Source organism: Phaseolus vulgaris, chromosome 9 (genome assembly GCF_000499845.2).
Source record: "Phaseolus vulgaris cultivar G19833 chromosome 9, P. vulgaris v2.0, whole genome shotgun sequence".
In the NCBI taxonomy this organism is placed as follows: Eukaryota; Viridiplantae; Streptophyta; class Magnoliopsida; order Fabales; family Fabaceae; genus Phaseolus; species Phaseolus vulgaris.
This window is the reverse complement of record NC_023751.2, coordinates 20,008,781-20,024,381: the sequence shown is the minus strand read 5'-3', so window position 1 is coordinate 20,024,381 and position 15,601 is coordinate 20,008,781. Positions and strand designations below refer to the sequence as shown.

General features: G+C 30.6%; 2 protein-coding genes across 4 annotated transcripts; one reads left to right on the top strand and one right to left on the bottom strand.

The window, feature by feature from the left end:
- Window positions 1-1,363: 1,363 nt before the first annotated feature.
- LOC137821897 (magnesium dechelatase SGRL, chloroplastic) lies at window positions 1,364-4,940 on the bottom strand. The gene is made up of 5 exons (XM_068626691.1): window positions 4,591-4,940; window positions 2,972-3,148; window positions 2,685-2,843; window positions 2,061-2,207; window positions 1,364-1,696 (listed from the first exon to the last, which is right to left on the bottom strand). The coding sequence occupies exons 1-5, from the start codon at window positions 4,747-4,749 to the stop codon at window positions 1,592-1,594; spliced, it is 747 nt and encodes a 248-aa protein (XP_068482792.1). The 5' UTR covers window positions 4,750-4,940; the 3' UTR covers window positions 1,364-1,591.
- A 4,163-nt stretch (window positions 4,941-9,103) lies between these two features.
- LOC137820259 (probable methyltransferase PMT24) lies at window positions 9,104-15,519 on the top strand. 3 transcript variants are annotated; one of them, XM_068624231.1, is made up of 10 exons: window positions 9,260-9,443; window positions 9,557-9,605; window positions 10,381-11,510; window positions 11,588-11,737; window positions 12,497-12,767; window positions 12,854-12,964; window positions 13,054-13,228; window positions 13,834-14,103; window positions 14,775-14,975; window positions 15,065-15,519. In XM_068624231.1, exons 3-10 carry the CDS (start codon window positions 10,416-10,418, stop codon window positions 15,291-15,293), a joined length of 2,502 nt encoding a protein of 833 aa, XP_068480332.1. In that variant the 5' UTR covers window positions 9,260-9,443; window positions 9,557-9,605; window positions 10,381-10,415; the 3' UTR covers window positions 15,294-15,519. The 3 variants fall into 3 exon arrangements, with proteins under 3 accessions (XP_068480331.1, XP_068480332.1, XP_068480333.1); XM_068624230.1 differs by lacking the exon at window positions 9,557-9,605 and having other exon boundaries at window positions 9,104-9,443; XM_068624232.1 differs by lacking the exons at window positions 9,260-9,443; window positions 9,557-9,605 and adding an exon at window positions 10,152-10,264.
- The last annotated feature ends 82 nt before the right edge of the window (window positions 15,520-15,601 follow it).

Sequence of the window (15,601 nt, the reverse complement as noted above, 5' to 3'; positions counted from 1 at the left end):
CTGAGTTTGTATGAAGTAAGTGATACTTGCATATATATATATGAACATAATATGTGCTGTATAAACTATAAAGTTAGAGTAGGAACCTTCGTGGTTCGTAATGGCTATAAACTTCCGATAATAGCAAGGTTCATGCAAGACCAACTATTTTCGTACAAGCTTTTATTTTATGCAATCACATAACAATAATGTACGGTCACCACCACTCTATGCTTCAATAGAATATCTTCATCTCTTAATACTCTTTAATTAAAATTCTGTTTTTAATGATTTTTCTATTCTTTGATATAAAGTTCCAATGAACGACATTAAAATAAATTTCGATTATTTGTGTAAAAAAATTTATAAATAAAAATAATAAAATTAAATGATGTTAAAAAACAGTTTTAGTCAGCACTAGTTAGTTTATTTTTGTTTATATTTTATATTAAAAAGAGTGTAAGTTATCTATAAACTATTTTCTGATTTTATTTCAATAACTTTTTGGATAACTTGCTAAAGTAACACTATTATTCATTCCTATATTTATAAATTCCTCAAACCCTTTGAAATTAACCATTATTCGTTTCAAAAAATAAGTAAATATATAAAAGTATCGGGTGACTAAATACATAATTTATTATATATTAAATATTCTAAGATTTTTTTTCTATAAATTGAAAGCGTTAATTCAATAGGAAAAGTAAAGTTTCTTTTGGCTTCTAATTGAGTGTGTGTGTGAGAGAGATAAATTATTAAAGAGACCTTATGATTTTTATACAGTCGTCAAATTCACAAATCATGATATAATAGATATATATATTTTTTTTAATTTTAAAAGTTCAATCTTTATGCATTTTAATGTAAATTTATTTATAACTTATCGTTAGCATACATTGTTGTCGTAAATGTTACAAAATAAAATTTTGTGTATCTTTATAAAAACCTCATACATAGTTAATGTAACTCAATTTTTTTGCTATGTATATACCATTTATTCATATTTTTAAAAAATTATTTAGACTTAGTTTGACACCATGATTTATCAAAGAAAATGAGAGAAAGAGAATTGAAATAAAAAAGTATACCAATTTCACTAATTTATTTCATGAGAAATGAATATTGAATTTTTCAAATCAGCGCAGGATCCAGATAAAATTATAATACAAAATCTTTCAATTTTATTTTTTCAAACCAAACAATCTCATTTTTTTCATCTTATTTCTCTTAAAACCAAACAATTCATATTTCTTTAATCTCTGCTAAACACAAATTTAATGTTTTTGAAAATTATCCATGTATCATTATTTAATTTTAAAATTTAATGACGAAGATAATGTTTTGGACAGTTGTTAGTTGAGTTGGCAGATTGGAAGTGGTCACATAAATCAGAAAAGCAAATTAATTGCCTTGGTGGCACAAGAATTCTGCTTTTTGTGTAACTTCACATTTTTCTTTTGGTTTTGAGTCTTCCCAAAGATGCATAGTTTGGTTTTGGGATTAGTTTCATTCCTGCAAGCTGAATTTTGCTTTTGTCTTGCCCACCTGAAATTCTGAGCTGTGGGAAGAATGGGATAAAGACAAATAATTCAAGTTATTGATTTGATATAGTTCAAAGAAGAAAAGCAAAAAGAGCTTGGAATATGGACTTTGGGCTCCGCCACTTTTCAGGACTATCTCTTCTTATTGACCCTTGGAACTTCTCTGCTTGTTTTCCCTGAAGAAACAAGAGACATCATTAGAAAATACATATCCTAAATGTTATGAATGTGTTTGCATGAAAGGACTAGAAAAAAGTGAAACATGTTTGTTGCAGTATATCAGTTACTCATTTTTACTTTTCGAATCCTTGCTGTTTTTTCTTTTCAAAACATGAATGGTTATGTTATGAGACATTGGTGACAAATACCACTGCAAAATACTAAACAAAGTCAAAATTTCTATTAGAACATTATGTTCATTAATTTTATTAATGCAATCTTGATGGTTGCAAATTTGTTTTCTGTATAGAGACCGAAATGGCAGAGTTTATAAGCAAAGAAGTAAAATTACTATTCTAAAACCATTGTTCATTTCAATACCTCCATTGCATCCTTGAGAGGTCCCCAACATTCCATTCTGTTGTAATTTTGTGAGCTAGAGTGAAAATATACTCTAACTATAGAATCCAGCAATTCGGGATGCTCATGGAAAAGTGCAGAATCTCCAAAATGAATTGCTTTGAGAACCTGCCATACTCAAGTCATATTTCGGCATAGGCATATGGCTATAAGTTTTTTTCTCTCAAAACTACACCTTAGAAAAATGAGAGACTCATCCTTGTAAATAATAATAATACGAGAACATGGCATAAAAAGAGCTGAGAACTTATACAAGGTTGTAAATATGATCTTCAGGAAACAACCTCCTCAATATTCAATTGAAGAAACGAGTTGAGCATATGGCAGATAGAACACTAGTTAAACAAACATGCATGATTAAAAAGTGGAAGTTTAGCCTGTCACTTTTTTCCATATGATTTAATCGTGAGTATTCTTTTGTGAGATTTAACATACACTTTTTAGCAATGGCAAGCAACTGTTCACCCACACACAAAATACTTGTATCTAGGTTTTTGAGGAGGTTGTCATGAATAAAACTTAGATCAGTCATAGAATTCAGATTTTTATGTTTTGATGTGATCTGTAAGTAAAATGCAAACATACCAGAGGCATTTCCTTGGAGAATATGTGATATCTAAATTCAGCAGCCAGGTTCGAGAAGGAATTGGGACCACTGACAAAGCAATGAACATGTAGGCACATTTCATTTTTCACTTTCTTCCATTCAGCTACAACATCATCCTTCTCGTACCACCCTCTCAACTGCCAGTCACAGAAGGAATGCCATACATAAAATACCTATTAACTAGGGAGCTAATGTTCTTGTTCAAAACACAAATCAGGCATAGGTTTCCAAGCCAATCATGAAATAATGAGAATAGAAGCCAAACCTGTTCTAGGCGGATCACATTGGACACTGCTAAAGTCAGATTAGCTGTAAAGTCACAATGGGAAAGAATGTAGGTTCTGGGAAGAATACTTGCATATTTGCTTATCTGATCTTCCAATAGAACAACCTTCAATTTGGAAGCTTCAAATTTTGCTGTCGGAACCAAAACCCTAACAGCCTAAATAAGAATAATAATAGATCCCTCTTATACAACTTATCAGGAATATCAGTGAAACTGATAACAAATCAAATAATAATCTTTTGGTATAGCTATATCAAAAGTTGTAAGCTTAAACTGAATTCAACAACGAGAAGGAAGGTATTTGATGGTCTCTTCATTTCTGATTATAATCATTGACTATTACGAGAAATCATTTGGATGGATCTCAAATTGCAAATAGTTATCTCATGAAGCATATTGGTTTTGTCCATTAATCTAAATTTTGTAAATTGGAATTACAGATTGAAGATGTTTACCCATAATTCAGTGACGACTGTAACACAGCCAATAGTCACAGAATGCAATAGCAACAGCCAATATCTTGAAATACAGGAAGCATAATTCCTTCTACACATTTCACATATGAGTAATAAGAAATTCAAATAAATAAACCATTTCAGGAAATGAGGACTTTCTCTTGCATCTGGGCTAAGAAATTCAATTTCCTACTTAATCATTAGTAAGGAAAAACAAAATGCTGGGTCTTGGGAGTTGAGCTCAGGTTTGCATACTGCCTTCTTTAAAAATAATTGTCACTTTTGGAGTATCAGTTTATTTCAAATTATTTGTTTCTGAAAAGAAAAAAACTTAGATGCAGTTTCTTAAATACTTATTTCCAGTCTTGTTTTTAATAGGAATGCCAGTTTTATCTAAATAATTTGTATGATAAAGGGTTCCATTAAATATCAATATAGATTACAGAGGTGAAACTCTAATTTTCATTGAAGAGCAATACCAAAAACACTTAGGGACTTGCATCTGAGTTTTGTTTTTTTAGATAACCGAGAAGTCGAATGAAAGCATAATGGCGTGAGATAGGGTAATGTGGCCAAATGAACCAAGAGTTCCCAAAATTGAGAGTATCTAATAATTAATCCTTGTGCATAATCTTAAGGTGACTATTATATATATTCATGATAGCTTTAAGATCCAGCAGGGTTGTTATTGTGCCATTAAGCAATTTCTTTCACCTTTTGGAAACAGGACAGTTTATTATGGTAAGGGGCTGAGTCACGAATGCAAAAGCTTGAACTTTAGATGCTATTATTTTCTGCCTAATCTGAACTACATACTTCCTTGACCATATTCTTGAAACAAACAATTGATGGATGAACCTCTAAAATTTCAATGGCAGATGGTAAGCTGAAACAGCACTAAGAGACTAAAAAAAGAAACAATAAAAATACCCATTTTGCCATGAGAGAATGGAATAGATAGCAGTAATAAACAAGCAAATTGATAACCTTAAAAAGCTACAAAAACTAGTGAAATTAACCATATAGTTTATACATAACAAAAAAACAACAATTTCCCTTTATGCCAGCCATTAAATTCAAAATGCAGGCAGATAACAGTGAATGCAAGACATTGGCAGGACTCATGAAACTAAAAAAGGGCACCTCAGAAACAAGGGTGTTGTAGGATGGTGAGGCATTGGTGATGGACAAGAGAAAGGGTCTGCATCTTGTGGATGATGGTTTATACATGATGTGGTTGTTGGTGAAGAACTCTCTGGTTGGTGAAAATAAGAAGGCATTTTGAGCACAATGACATGCCATTGAAGATGCTTAACACAGTGCTGCTCTTCATCTTTCACAGGCCACCATTGTCTTCTTCTCAAGGCTTAAGGAAAAAGAGCGATGGAGAAAGAAAGAGAGTAAAGTGATGTGGAAAAATTAGTGTTGTTGGTTTGGTTCGTTCATGTGGACTGTGATTCAGACCCCACACTCCAAAATCTCCATCACTCCATTCCTTCCACACGATTTTTTTTCTTTGTTTTTAATAAATTATAGAAAATAAAAATTGAAACTTGCAATATATATATTATATATTATAAACACAGGGCATGATTTGAGAATGGAACTGAACTTTGTGCCACGCCCTCAAAGAGCTCAAATTCTGGATAACATGTTATGGATAATATAGTGACGTGGCATTACGTGGGTCAACAGTTTGGTGTGAAGCGAAATGAGATCTGTTTGGGGTCTTTCACTTCAACTTCCCCTTATTTTTACTCCTGCCAAATACAAATCATAAAAAAAGATACAATGCAGTTTAGATTTAATTTCTTATATGAAATTTGTTGTTCTATGACCTTGTTGATACATTAATGAGGCAATTTCATAACTAATGCAAATATAAAGCATAATAATTTTAAGACTGACAAATTTAAACTCAAGAATAATTTTGAAATAATGAAATTATATAAGACTGAAATAGATGTAGAAGAAATCAAATTGCGCGAATATCATTTTTTTAAATGTTACACCATTAATAATTTTATATAAATATAAAATTTGTTTGTCCAACTGTTAAATTATAGTTTTTTATCATGGTAATTATTCATCTAAAATTTTATTAAAATTGAATAAAAATATAATCAAATAATTTATATTTAACTTTATATAAATGAGATATTAAATAATTTTATATTAATAATATAAAATTTTGTATATATAATTTAGTAGGAAGTCATCACTTTAAAAACTATCCCCTATGTTTAAATTTAGTAATTATTTTATTTTACAAACAAAGAAATTAAATAAATAACAACTAACATTCTTAATTTTAAATTATATATAAGTAAAAATAGGCTTAAATATGCTATATTAATTCATCTAATACTTTTTTATTAATTTTATCTCAATTTTTTATTTATTTTGACTATTATATAAAATTTTACTATTTTGATCCTTACTTTCAATATTATAACATCCCTATTTTTACTCATATTTCATAACATATTATACATACTATATCTAATTAACATATAAACATTTACTACTATCTATTATCTCATATTGTATCTCAAAGTATATCCTTCTTTATAAGGATTTTAATATATACACAAAGTATTAAAAACAAAACATTTAAATAAAAATATTTGTTTATTTGACTGCTTACTATTGAACTCCATCACCTGCAATTATGAGATAGTTCTATATATTAATATGTTAATTTGATATGGGTTGTTTTACTTTTATTTTATTATATGTGGGTAAAAAATTAGAGATATTACACTCTTCCACTTCTCCTTGTATCTAGTCTAATTATTGATTTTATTCAGTATCTCTTTAAGGTTGACTATCTAAGTTCCCTTGATTTGTGCTGTTCATATGTAATGTAATATCAAACTTAACTCATGACACTACAAATATTAATCAAGTCTAAATTAAAAACATATTATAAGTTGTTTAACGTTTGTTCCATAAATAGGAGTATAAAATGTTTATCAATAATGATGTGGTAAAATATGAGCTACAACATCTTCAATTTATAAAATAAATCAGGTAAGTTACTTTTATTGAAAATGCTTTGGTATTGAGGATTATATTACATAGAATACAAATAGTAAATTATTACATTACAAAACCAATAAATGAATAAAGAATTATTTTCATACTTAATGTAAAACTATTTTTATATGTTTTCAAAATATTATATTATTTATATGCAAAAATACTTTTGAAAACTAAATAGTATATACATTTTTATTTCATACCTGATTATACTGTAACACCAGTTAAGAAATAATGTTATTTAAACTAAGTTAATATTCTTGACTTGCTTCTACAACATCATCATATGTCGGCAAATTTTCGAAACTAGAGTAATTTTAATTCAAAGTTCTGCAAATGTACAGATTTGTTTTTAATTCTAGAATGGGGTAAATAGTATATATGAACTACGATCAGATCTAAAAAAAATCACTAACCAACTATAAGATTTTTTAAAATTTTAAAGAATTCGTATATACTACATACAAATTTAATGTAAATTAATTCAAAAGTAATTCATTTATGGAGAAATCGTATTTGGTAAATATAGTTTTAATTAGAAAATCTTATATAAAAAAATATTTTTTAAAAAATAAATTGAGCTAAAATCATATATATCATGTTTAATTATACAGAAATTGAGCTGGAATCGTATTTACAATTTATAATATACAACTTCAACTTCAGTTTAATATTTTTTTAAAGAAAACTTATTTTTTTTAAATGATAAAATAATTAAAAAAAAAATAGTTGTTTTATTTTAATTGAAAATGATATATGAAAATTAGTAATGGAGTAAAATCCTAAATTCGGAACATTAAAAATAAATTGAAAACTTTAATCGGAAAGTTAAAAATTAAGGCTAAAATTAAGAACATTAATTCAAGACTTTAACCAAAAACTCCAATTAAATTTTCTGAATTTTCAGTTTATGTTTAGCTATTCAAATATAGGATTTTATTATTGTTACTAATTTTTATAATTATTTAATCAAAATAACATAACTAAATATTTTATAAATTATTTTTTTTATTTAAAAAATAGTTTTTTTCCTAAAAAAATACTCACTCAAATGGTATATTGTAAATATAATTAAAGTTGTACAATTTTAGTATAATTTTAATATAATTGAAGTTGTATGTACGATTTCAACACAATTTAATTTTTAAAAATTATCTTTTAGATGTAGGAGTTTTTATAAAAGAGTGAAATCTTATGTTTCAGTATTAAAATAAAAAAAAAAATTAAGTGCAACAACGATAAAATGAATATATTAAAAGAAATTAACAATATTTAAGCACATATTTTTATGTAGTACTCATTCCCACAAGGATTCCAATTTTAAGATAATGTCTGCTATAGTGTGATGTGTTAAAAAGTGTAATATATTTTAAAAATGACTGATAAAATTGTATGATATTGTGTTTCAGTGTGACATGTAAAAAGTAGATCTCCAAGATAAATTAGGATTGTATAGGTTCATTGAAAATTTAATCTTAATGGGAATTAATCGATTAGGTTGTGCTTTTACTTCTCATATTATTCATAGGGTTTTCCATTTAAAAGTATTGGTGTCTTCTTTTTATAATTAATAGTGTCATTTTCTGTTCACATATTTATGCAAGTTTAGAGAATTATTTCCACCAATGAAAGGTTTTATGGAAAGATGTTTTATTTCTAAACCCTTCTCTCTCTCCCTCCGTGTACAAAAATAACATGTTAGGTCTCTTTTATATGTTAGTATGCTCTCAACAATTGTCTTTTTCTAAAAAATATGTGCGGATCTGTATATCATAATGTTTCTAACTAATAAGTTATTTTTTATCAAAGTATTTTATAACTTTCATAAATAAGAACATCTATGATAAGACTTTATATACCATGGAGACTCCAATTTCTCTCACATATTGTATGATAAATAGGAACACTCATACTAAAGAAACTAGACTGAAAATTTAGGGAGAAGTTTGAAATAATTTTGAAAAACTAATATATATATATATATATATATATATATATTTACTCTTAAAAATATAGAGAGAAAATTTTGGGGTAACTATAGCCCTTTGCACAAGATTTGCCACTTATATATATATATATATATATATATATATATTATTTTAGTTTTTGAAATATAAAGTTTTACTATTTTTGATTTCTTTTAATTATAACGTAACTTTTTTTGTTGTCTATTTTTATAAATAAAATAGTAAATTAATATATTAGAAGAATGCTTATAATATTTAAGCCAATCAAATTCTCATGAGGTGATGATATTTCTCATTTCTTTTTGTTTTTAACTTTTTCCACCCTATTCTTGTTAAGGACATGCTTGTTAATAAAGAACCATTTTTTTTTCAGATTTATAAACAAATTAACCATCTCTTAAGAAACCTATTTTAAATGATCATCAAAATACATAGATTAACGAAAATTTTCCAATAATTCTGTAAAGAAAAACATTATAACTTGTAATAATTTGATCGTAATTTTTCTGGTAGTATATATTTATTTATTTTCATAGAATAACACTCCATAATAATAAAATGAAATACATGATAATGATGTTAATATAGTAAAAAAACTCATATCTATTCCAGAGATATAACTGTCTATCCAAAATAAATAATTTCTCATAAAGCAAACCCCTTTGTGGAATTCTTCAAAGTGTGTTTATTTGGAAAAAGAAATTCGTTGTTGTGTGAAGTCCAAAAGGATGGAACATCTGAGTAAACTAAAAAAATCATGAATGATCTCCATAACAACTGTTTGTCATAATCAAATCCTGAGTGACAAACAGCTCTGTCAGCTTGATATTTTAGTTAGTATACTCTTACTCATAAGTATTAGACCGCACAGAAACAGTGTTCAGTGTTTCAACTGTTTAGTGTTTGGCCTAAACGACCTTCCTCTCAGACCAGTTCTTGTAGGAATGTGAGCAAAGTCTGCTCTAGGGATCTCACCTGCCCAGGAAGGTACAGTTCTAAACCCTCCCTACCCTTTCCTTGTTTTCACATTTTGCTTCCTTTCCTTCCAGATTATGATCTAAGGACCTTGCATCTGTGTATTGATGATCTTGCTTTTTCAGAAGAATATGCCAACAATTGTGCGTATGTGGGTTCTGTTTTTAGGGGAATGTGAGTTAAAAGCTGGATACTTTACCTCATCTGCTTTTTTCTTGAACCGATATCTTCATTTCTCTTATTTGGGAACCTCATCCCAGTTTTCACTTTTAATGTTTTGGGCTTTTTTAGTAATTTCGATTTCTTCATGGTTTCACTCATAAGGTGTGTTCTGGGTCTTTTGTACTAGATTTTGTTCAGTTTCAGCTCATATACTCGCATCCTCGGGTGAAATGTTCCTTCATTTGTTGGATTGTTGCGAGAAAGCTTTGATTTTTCTTTATAAAAGTTTATACTTTATTCATGAAAGGTTGATTTTTTTTTTTAAAAAAAAACGAAGAAAAAGCGAAGTATAGAATATTCCTTTTATAAAGCTTGAGCATGTTTTGGTCGCTAATATTGAGTAGGTACTTGTAAATTTCTGGCTTCTTATTTCATGTTCTTTAGCTTAATTCATTGAAACTTTGAAGTAGACCCCAGCTTGTGTTATTGCCTACCTTCATTCGACCCGTTTTTGGAGTGCTGGGGACGCTAATTGCTCTCCTCCCTTCTTTCAACCATCAAATTAGGAAATTCAGGAAAAAAACATTTGTTGCCCTCAAGGGTTTTATTTGAATAAAATAGTAGAGCTACAACATGATTTTCCTTTCAATTTGTATAATGGAGATATCCAGGCAAGTTACTTTCCCTGATTATTGTTTTCTATATAAAAGAGAAGAAATCATAAACATGTAGCTGAGTTACAGGATTTTTTAACAAGTTCGATATACTTTATTACTCCCTTTTCTAGGTACATTTATCTTGAAATAGCAGTAATTAGCAAACATGGTGCTGGGGAAGAATTCCCGAGGCGAGGGGAGGAAGTTGTCAAACTACTGTTCAACGGTTTCTATAGCTGTGTTCGTTGCATTTTGTTTAGTTGGTGTATGGATTGTAATGTCAACCATTGTTCCAATTCAGAATTCAGTCATTCCGGTCTCTGAGACCCTTAATGATGTAAAAAATGTACAGAGTGATACCAAGCAATTCGAAGAAAGATCTGGTGATATACCAGAAGAATCAACAGAGGGAGATAGCCAGACTATTAAACCTCAGAGAGATAACTTTGCAGAAAACCGGGATGAACAAAAGGAAATTGAAGAAGTGTCTGATAATATTGCTAAAGAAAACCAGGAGGTTGTTAGGGAGAACACAGATGAAAAGAATGATTTGGAGAAGGGTCCTGGGAATACTGCTGAGGAGAATGATAAAACCAGGAATGTCAAGTCGAGCACTGACGAGGAGGAGCAAGAATCAGATGGAACCTTAAATTCTGAATCTTCAGAACCAGAAACTTTGAATGGTCAAATTCATAATGATGAGCTCAGAGGATCAATGGAAACTTCAGATGAAAAGGAGTCTGACAAGAGTGCAAATGATAACAAATTCGGGACAGAAAAGAGTATGGATGAAGTCACACAACAAGATAAGATAGTTAATGATACTGAAGAGGAGAAAATAAAGATAAATACGCATTCTGAAACAACACAAAGTTCTGGACAAAGTAACACAGATAGCCATAAAAATAGTCAAGCTTCAAAAGAAGATTTTATTACTGATACACCATCAGAAACTTTGATTGAAACTAGCACTGAAAATGGAACTTGGTCAACTCAAGCTGCAGAATCACAACACGAGAAGGAATCACAGAAGTCTTCAGTTTCTATTGACAACAGAAGATATGACTGGAAACTTTGTAATACAACTACCGGATCAGAGTATATTCCTTGCCTTGACAATTGGCAAACAATTAGAAGGCTTCAAAGCATAAGCCACTATGAACATCGCGAGAGACACTGTCCTGATGAAGCTACCACTTGTCTTGTTTCTCTGCCCGAGGGCTATAGAAGCCCATTTAGGTGGCCCAAAAGCAGGGAAATGGTATGCGATATATGACTGGATGAAAACCACATCTTGTTACTTGATAATGAAATTCAATATTTTGGTGCCTCTTGCAGATATGGTACAAGAATGCTCCACACACAAAGCTTGTAGAAGATAAGGGTCATCAAAACTGGGTCAAAGTTACTGGTGAATACCTTACTTTTCCTGGTGGTGGAACTCAGTTTAAACATGGCGCTCTTCATTACATAGAATTCATTCAGAAAGTAAGCCTTTAAGTTTCTTTGTTGCAGTGCTATTGTTATCTTGCAAATATGTTGTTTTGCATAACCAACTACTCTTAGAACCTGATTCTTGGTAATGGGAAAACGGAAACCTCTGACTTAAGTAACATATAACATGCTGTGCACATCATATGTTGACATTTTTTAGAGGAAGTTACATTATTTATATTTTTTGTGTTTTTGCTAAACCCTTTCTTTTCTAAATAGCAATAAAGTCTTTATGTAATAATCTCTACAGAAATAACTGAATGGAAGGTAAAAAGGCTTTGAAAATGAGATAAAGCCATTCCTAGTACATTTTTATTATTCCTGATTATGGTGCTGGTGTCTGATTCAAACATTGTAAAAATGTGAAGTACAATAAATCTATATTATTCCTACTATAACTGTTTTTTCCCTTTCTTTTATTCATTGATTTTACTCTCTTGTAATACAGGGCACATGAGTTTCTTGAATATTTTATCATCTTAGACATAGTAATAGCTGTCCTAAATTTGAACTTACCTTAGTCATGTAACCTTTTTATCTTTTGCACCTACTTTATTTAGCTTTTCTTGTTCTTCTTTTGTCATTGACTCATTGCAATATCACATCACGCTGTAAGCTTGTTTGATTACAGTGCTTTTCAAACTTGTAAATTCGTTGTCTTGAAAATTAAGCAGTGTCTTACCCATCCTGCTCATATTTATTATGATGTATATGTCATTCCCCACATAAATGGGTGTTTGTATAATGATGCAGTCTCTTCCTGAAATTGCTTGGGGGAAGAGAAGTCGTGTGATATTGGATGTTGGGTGTGGGGTAGCCAGCTTTGGAGGCTATTTGTTTGAAAAGGACGTGCTGACCATGTCATTTGCTCCTAAAGATGTGCACGAGGCACAAGTTCAATTTGCTCTGGAACGGGGAATTCCTGCCACATTAGGCGTCATGGGCACCATAAGATTACCCTACCCTGGTTCTGTCTTTGATCTTATCCACTGTGCTCGTTGTAGAGTCCCTTGGCACGTAGAAGGTGTGATAAACATTTCGATGGAATTTTCTTTTTCTCACTTACGCATGGCTGTTATAGTAATGCTCTATATTTGTTGTGCAATGCAGGTGGGAGGTTACTCTTAGAGCTTAACCGTGTCTTAAGACCTGGAGGTTACTTTGTATGGTCTGCTACTCCAGTGTACCAAAAGGATCCAGAAAGTATTGAAATTTGGAAAGGTACTGCTATTAAACCCAAATTCATGTTCCTCTAATAAATGAACTGATGAGTAGATGTCACACAAAATCTGGAAACCATTTTGTTGCAGCGATGGGTGAAATTACAATGTCAATGTGCTGGGATCTGGTGGTAATTGCAAAGGACAAATTGAATGGAGTGGCAGCAGCAATATATAGAAAACCAACTGACAATGAATGCTATGACAACAGAATAAAAAACGAGCCACCCATGTGCAACGAATCTGATGATCCAAATACAGCCTGGTACATCTATTTTTTATATTATGGGCAATGGGCATGAATAGGATTCTCAAATACGGTGGAATAGAAGCACCTTTTTGAAAATTTCATAATAAGAATTCGATGAAAAAAAAAAGGAATAACAACACTAATCCAAATGATTGGGAGTCTTTCAACCAAGAAATATGAATTTATAATTGTTTGTTGATATATAAGTAAAATAGTTTTTTCCTTGTTAAATTTTTGGAAGCTTTCTTTTGTTTGGATATACATAATTTTTTCTTAAAGGTTTTGTAACAATAATTTGTTGGTATTTGGAGAGTACTGTTATGTATGCATGCACCTAGCAATTTGTGTGTGAAGCTTGAGAAAAAGAACGAGAATCTTTCTAGTTACTACTCAAATAAACTGAAGTATTCTTCTATTCAAATCCGTGACATCCTTTTCTTCTGGGCTAGAATTCCTAGAGCTACTTATTAAGCAAAAAAAGATAAAATGGAATTGAACATCTAAAAATTAATCACTCAGGTTGAAATTGCCCTGAGTGTTCATAATACATTACTTGGAGAATTTTCCTTTTTGAGAAAATTTCTATCTTTTATGAGATGTTCCAACTTGCATGTCTTCAGGAATGTATCGCTGCAGCCTTGTATGCACAAAGTGCCCACTGATGTATCAGAGCGTGGATCAATCTGGCCTGAGCAATGGCCACTGAGGTTGGAGAAACCCCCTTACTGGATTAACTCTCAGGCTGGTGTTTATGGAAGAGCTGCTTCTGTGGAATTCACTGCTGATTACAAGCATTGGAAAAACGTTCTATCCCACACATATTTGAATGGAATGAGTATCGATTGGTCATCAGTAAGAAATGTGATGGACATGAGAGCTGCTTATGGAGGGTAGGAGTTTATTTGTACTCTTGCATATTCCTGGTTCCTCTTTGAAATAGAAATAAATTACTTTTTTGTTCTTTGTATTTGATGTAGTCTGGTGGAAAATCATTATTTTGTATAATGCATCTCTTTCTTTTCTTTCCTAACAATGTTTCCACAAGCAGAGTAGGAGGAAAACACCATTTGGTCCTTGAAAGATTGGAGGTTGGGCACATTAGTTCCTAGCAGATGGGAATCACAATTTTCATTTCTAAAAGATGAAAAAGTCGATCGATTTAATCCTTTTGTTACATCAATAAAGTTCCTACAATTGACTAAATTAATTGAAATTTTAATCCTTTAGGGTGGAAATGGTGATTTCTATTTTTCAACTACTAATCCGATCCTAATACTTTTAAAAGCCAAAATGATGTTTCATTCGTCCGAAGGATTATCAGCTTTTTCAAGTACACTTCAGTATTTAACTCTTTTCCTTGTCTGTTTTTATTTTTATTTTAATCCTTTAGAAAATGATAATTGTTTGTATATTCTGTTCTTTAGATATTCTTTTAGTAATATATCAACGTGTGAATAATTCCTTGTCTTATACTAGTAAGACATTATTTGGATTTATGCTTGCAGGCTTTAGTATCAAATAATTCACAGTATTACTTTTTGCTTTTCTCTCGTGTCTTCAGGTTTGCTGCAGCACTCAGAACCCTGAAATTCAATGTTTGGGTCATGAATGTGGTTCCAATTGATTCTCCGGACACACTGCCTATAATATATGAGCGTGGATTGTTTGGTATCTATCATGATTGGTGTGAATCCTTCAATACATACCCAAGATCCTATGATCTTCTTCATGCAGATTCTATATTATCAACACTTAGGAAAAAGTATGTTCAGTAACTTCAAAAGTTGTCTACGAAGAAATCTCCTTAGTCCTTATGCATCCTTCTGATTTAACTGACATATTTGGATTCAGGTGCAACATAATGGCAGTGATTGCAGAAGTTGATAGGATCCTGAGACCAGAAGGATATTTGGTGGTAAGAGACAATGCTGAAACTGTTGGTGAGATAGAAAGCATGGCTAAATCTCTACACTGGGAAATTCGGTTGACATATATAAAAAGTGGGGAGGGATTAATTTGCATTCAGAAGACATTCTGGCGTCCAACAAAGGTTGAAACAGTTGCATCAGCCATTGCATGATTAGGATGCTTCACTATCTCAATTTCAAAGGTTGAAATAGCTATACGTTTGCTTCTGTAGTTATATTATTGAAGAGTGTCTCATTCACTTCTCTATCTAATATTTATTATTGTTTAATGTAAATTATACACACGACTTGCTTCGTAGTTCGTTCGTACTCACTTTATCTGCACAGTAGTCTGTCAAAACACCATTTTGGGGGCAATTTTACTTGAGATTACCATTACAGCAATTTTTTTTTAAAATTACAAGTATGATTTTAAGTTTTTTTTTTTTTTAATTTTAGGATGAAGTTATGCTTGTAAGTT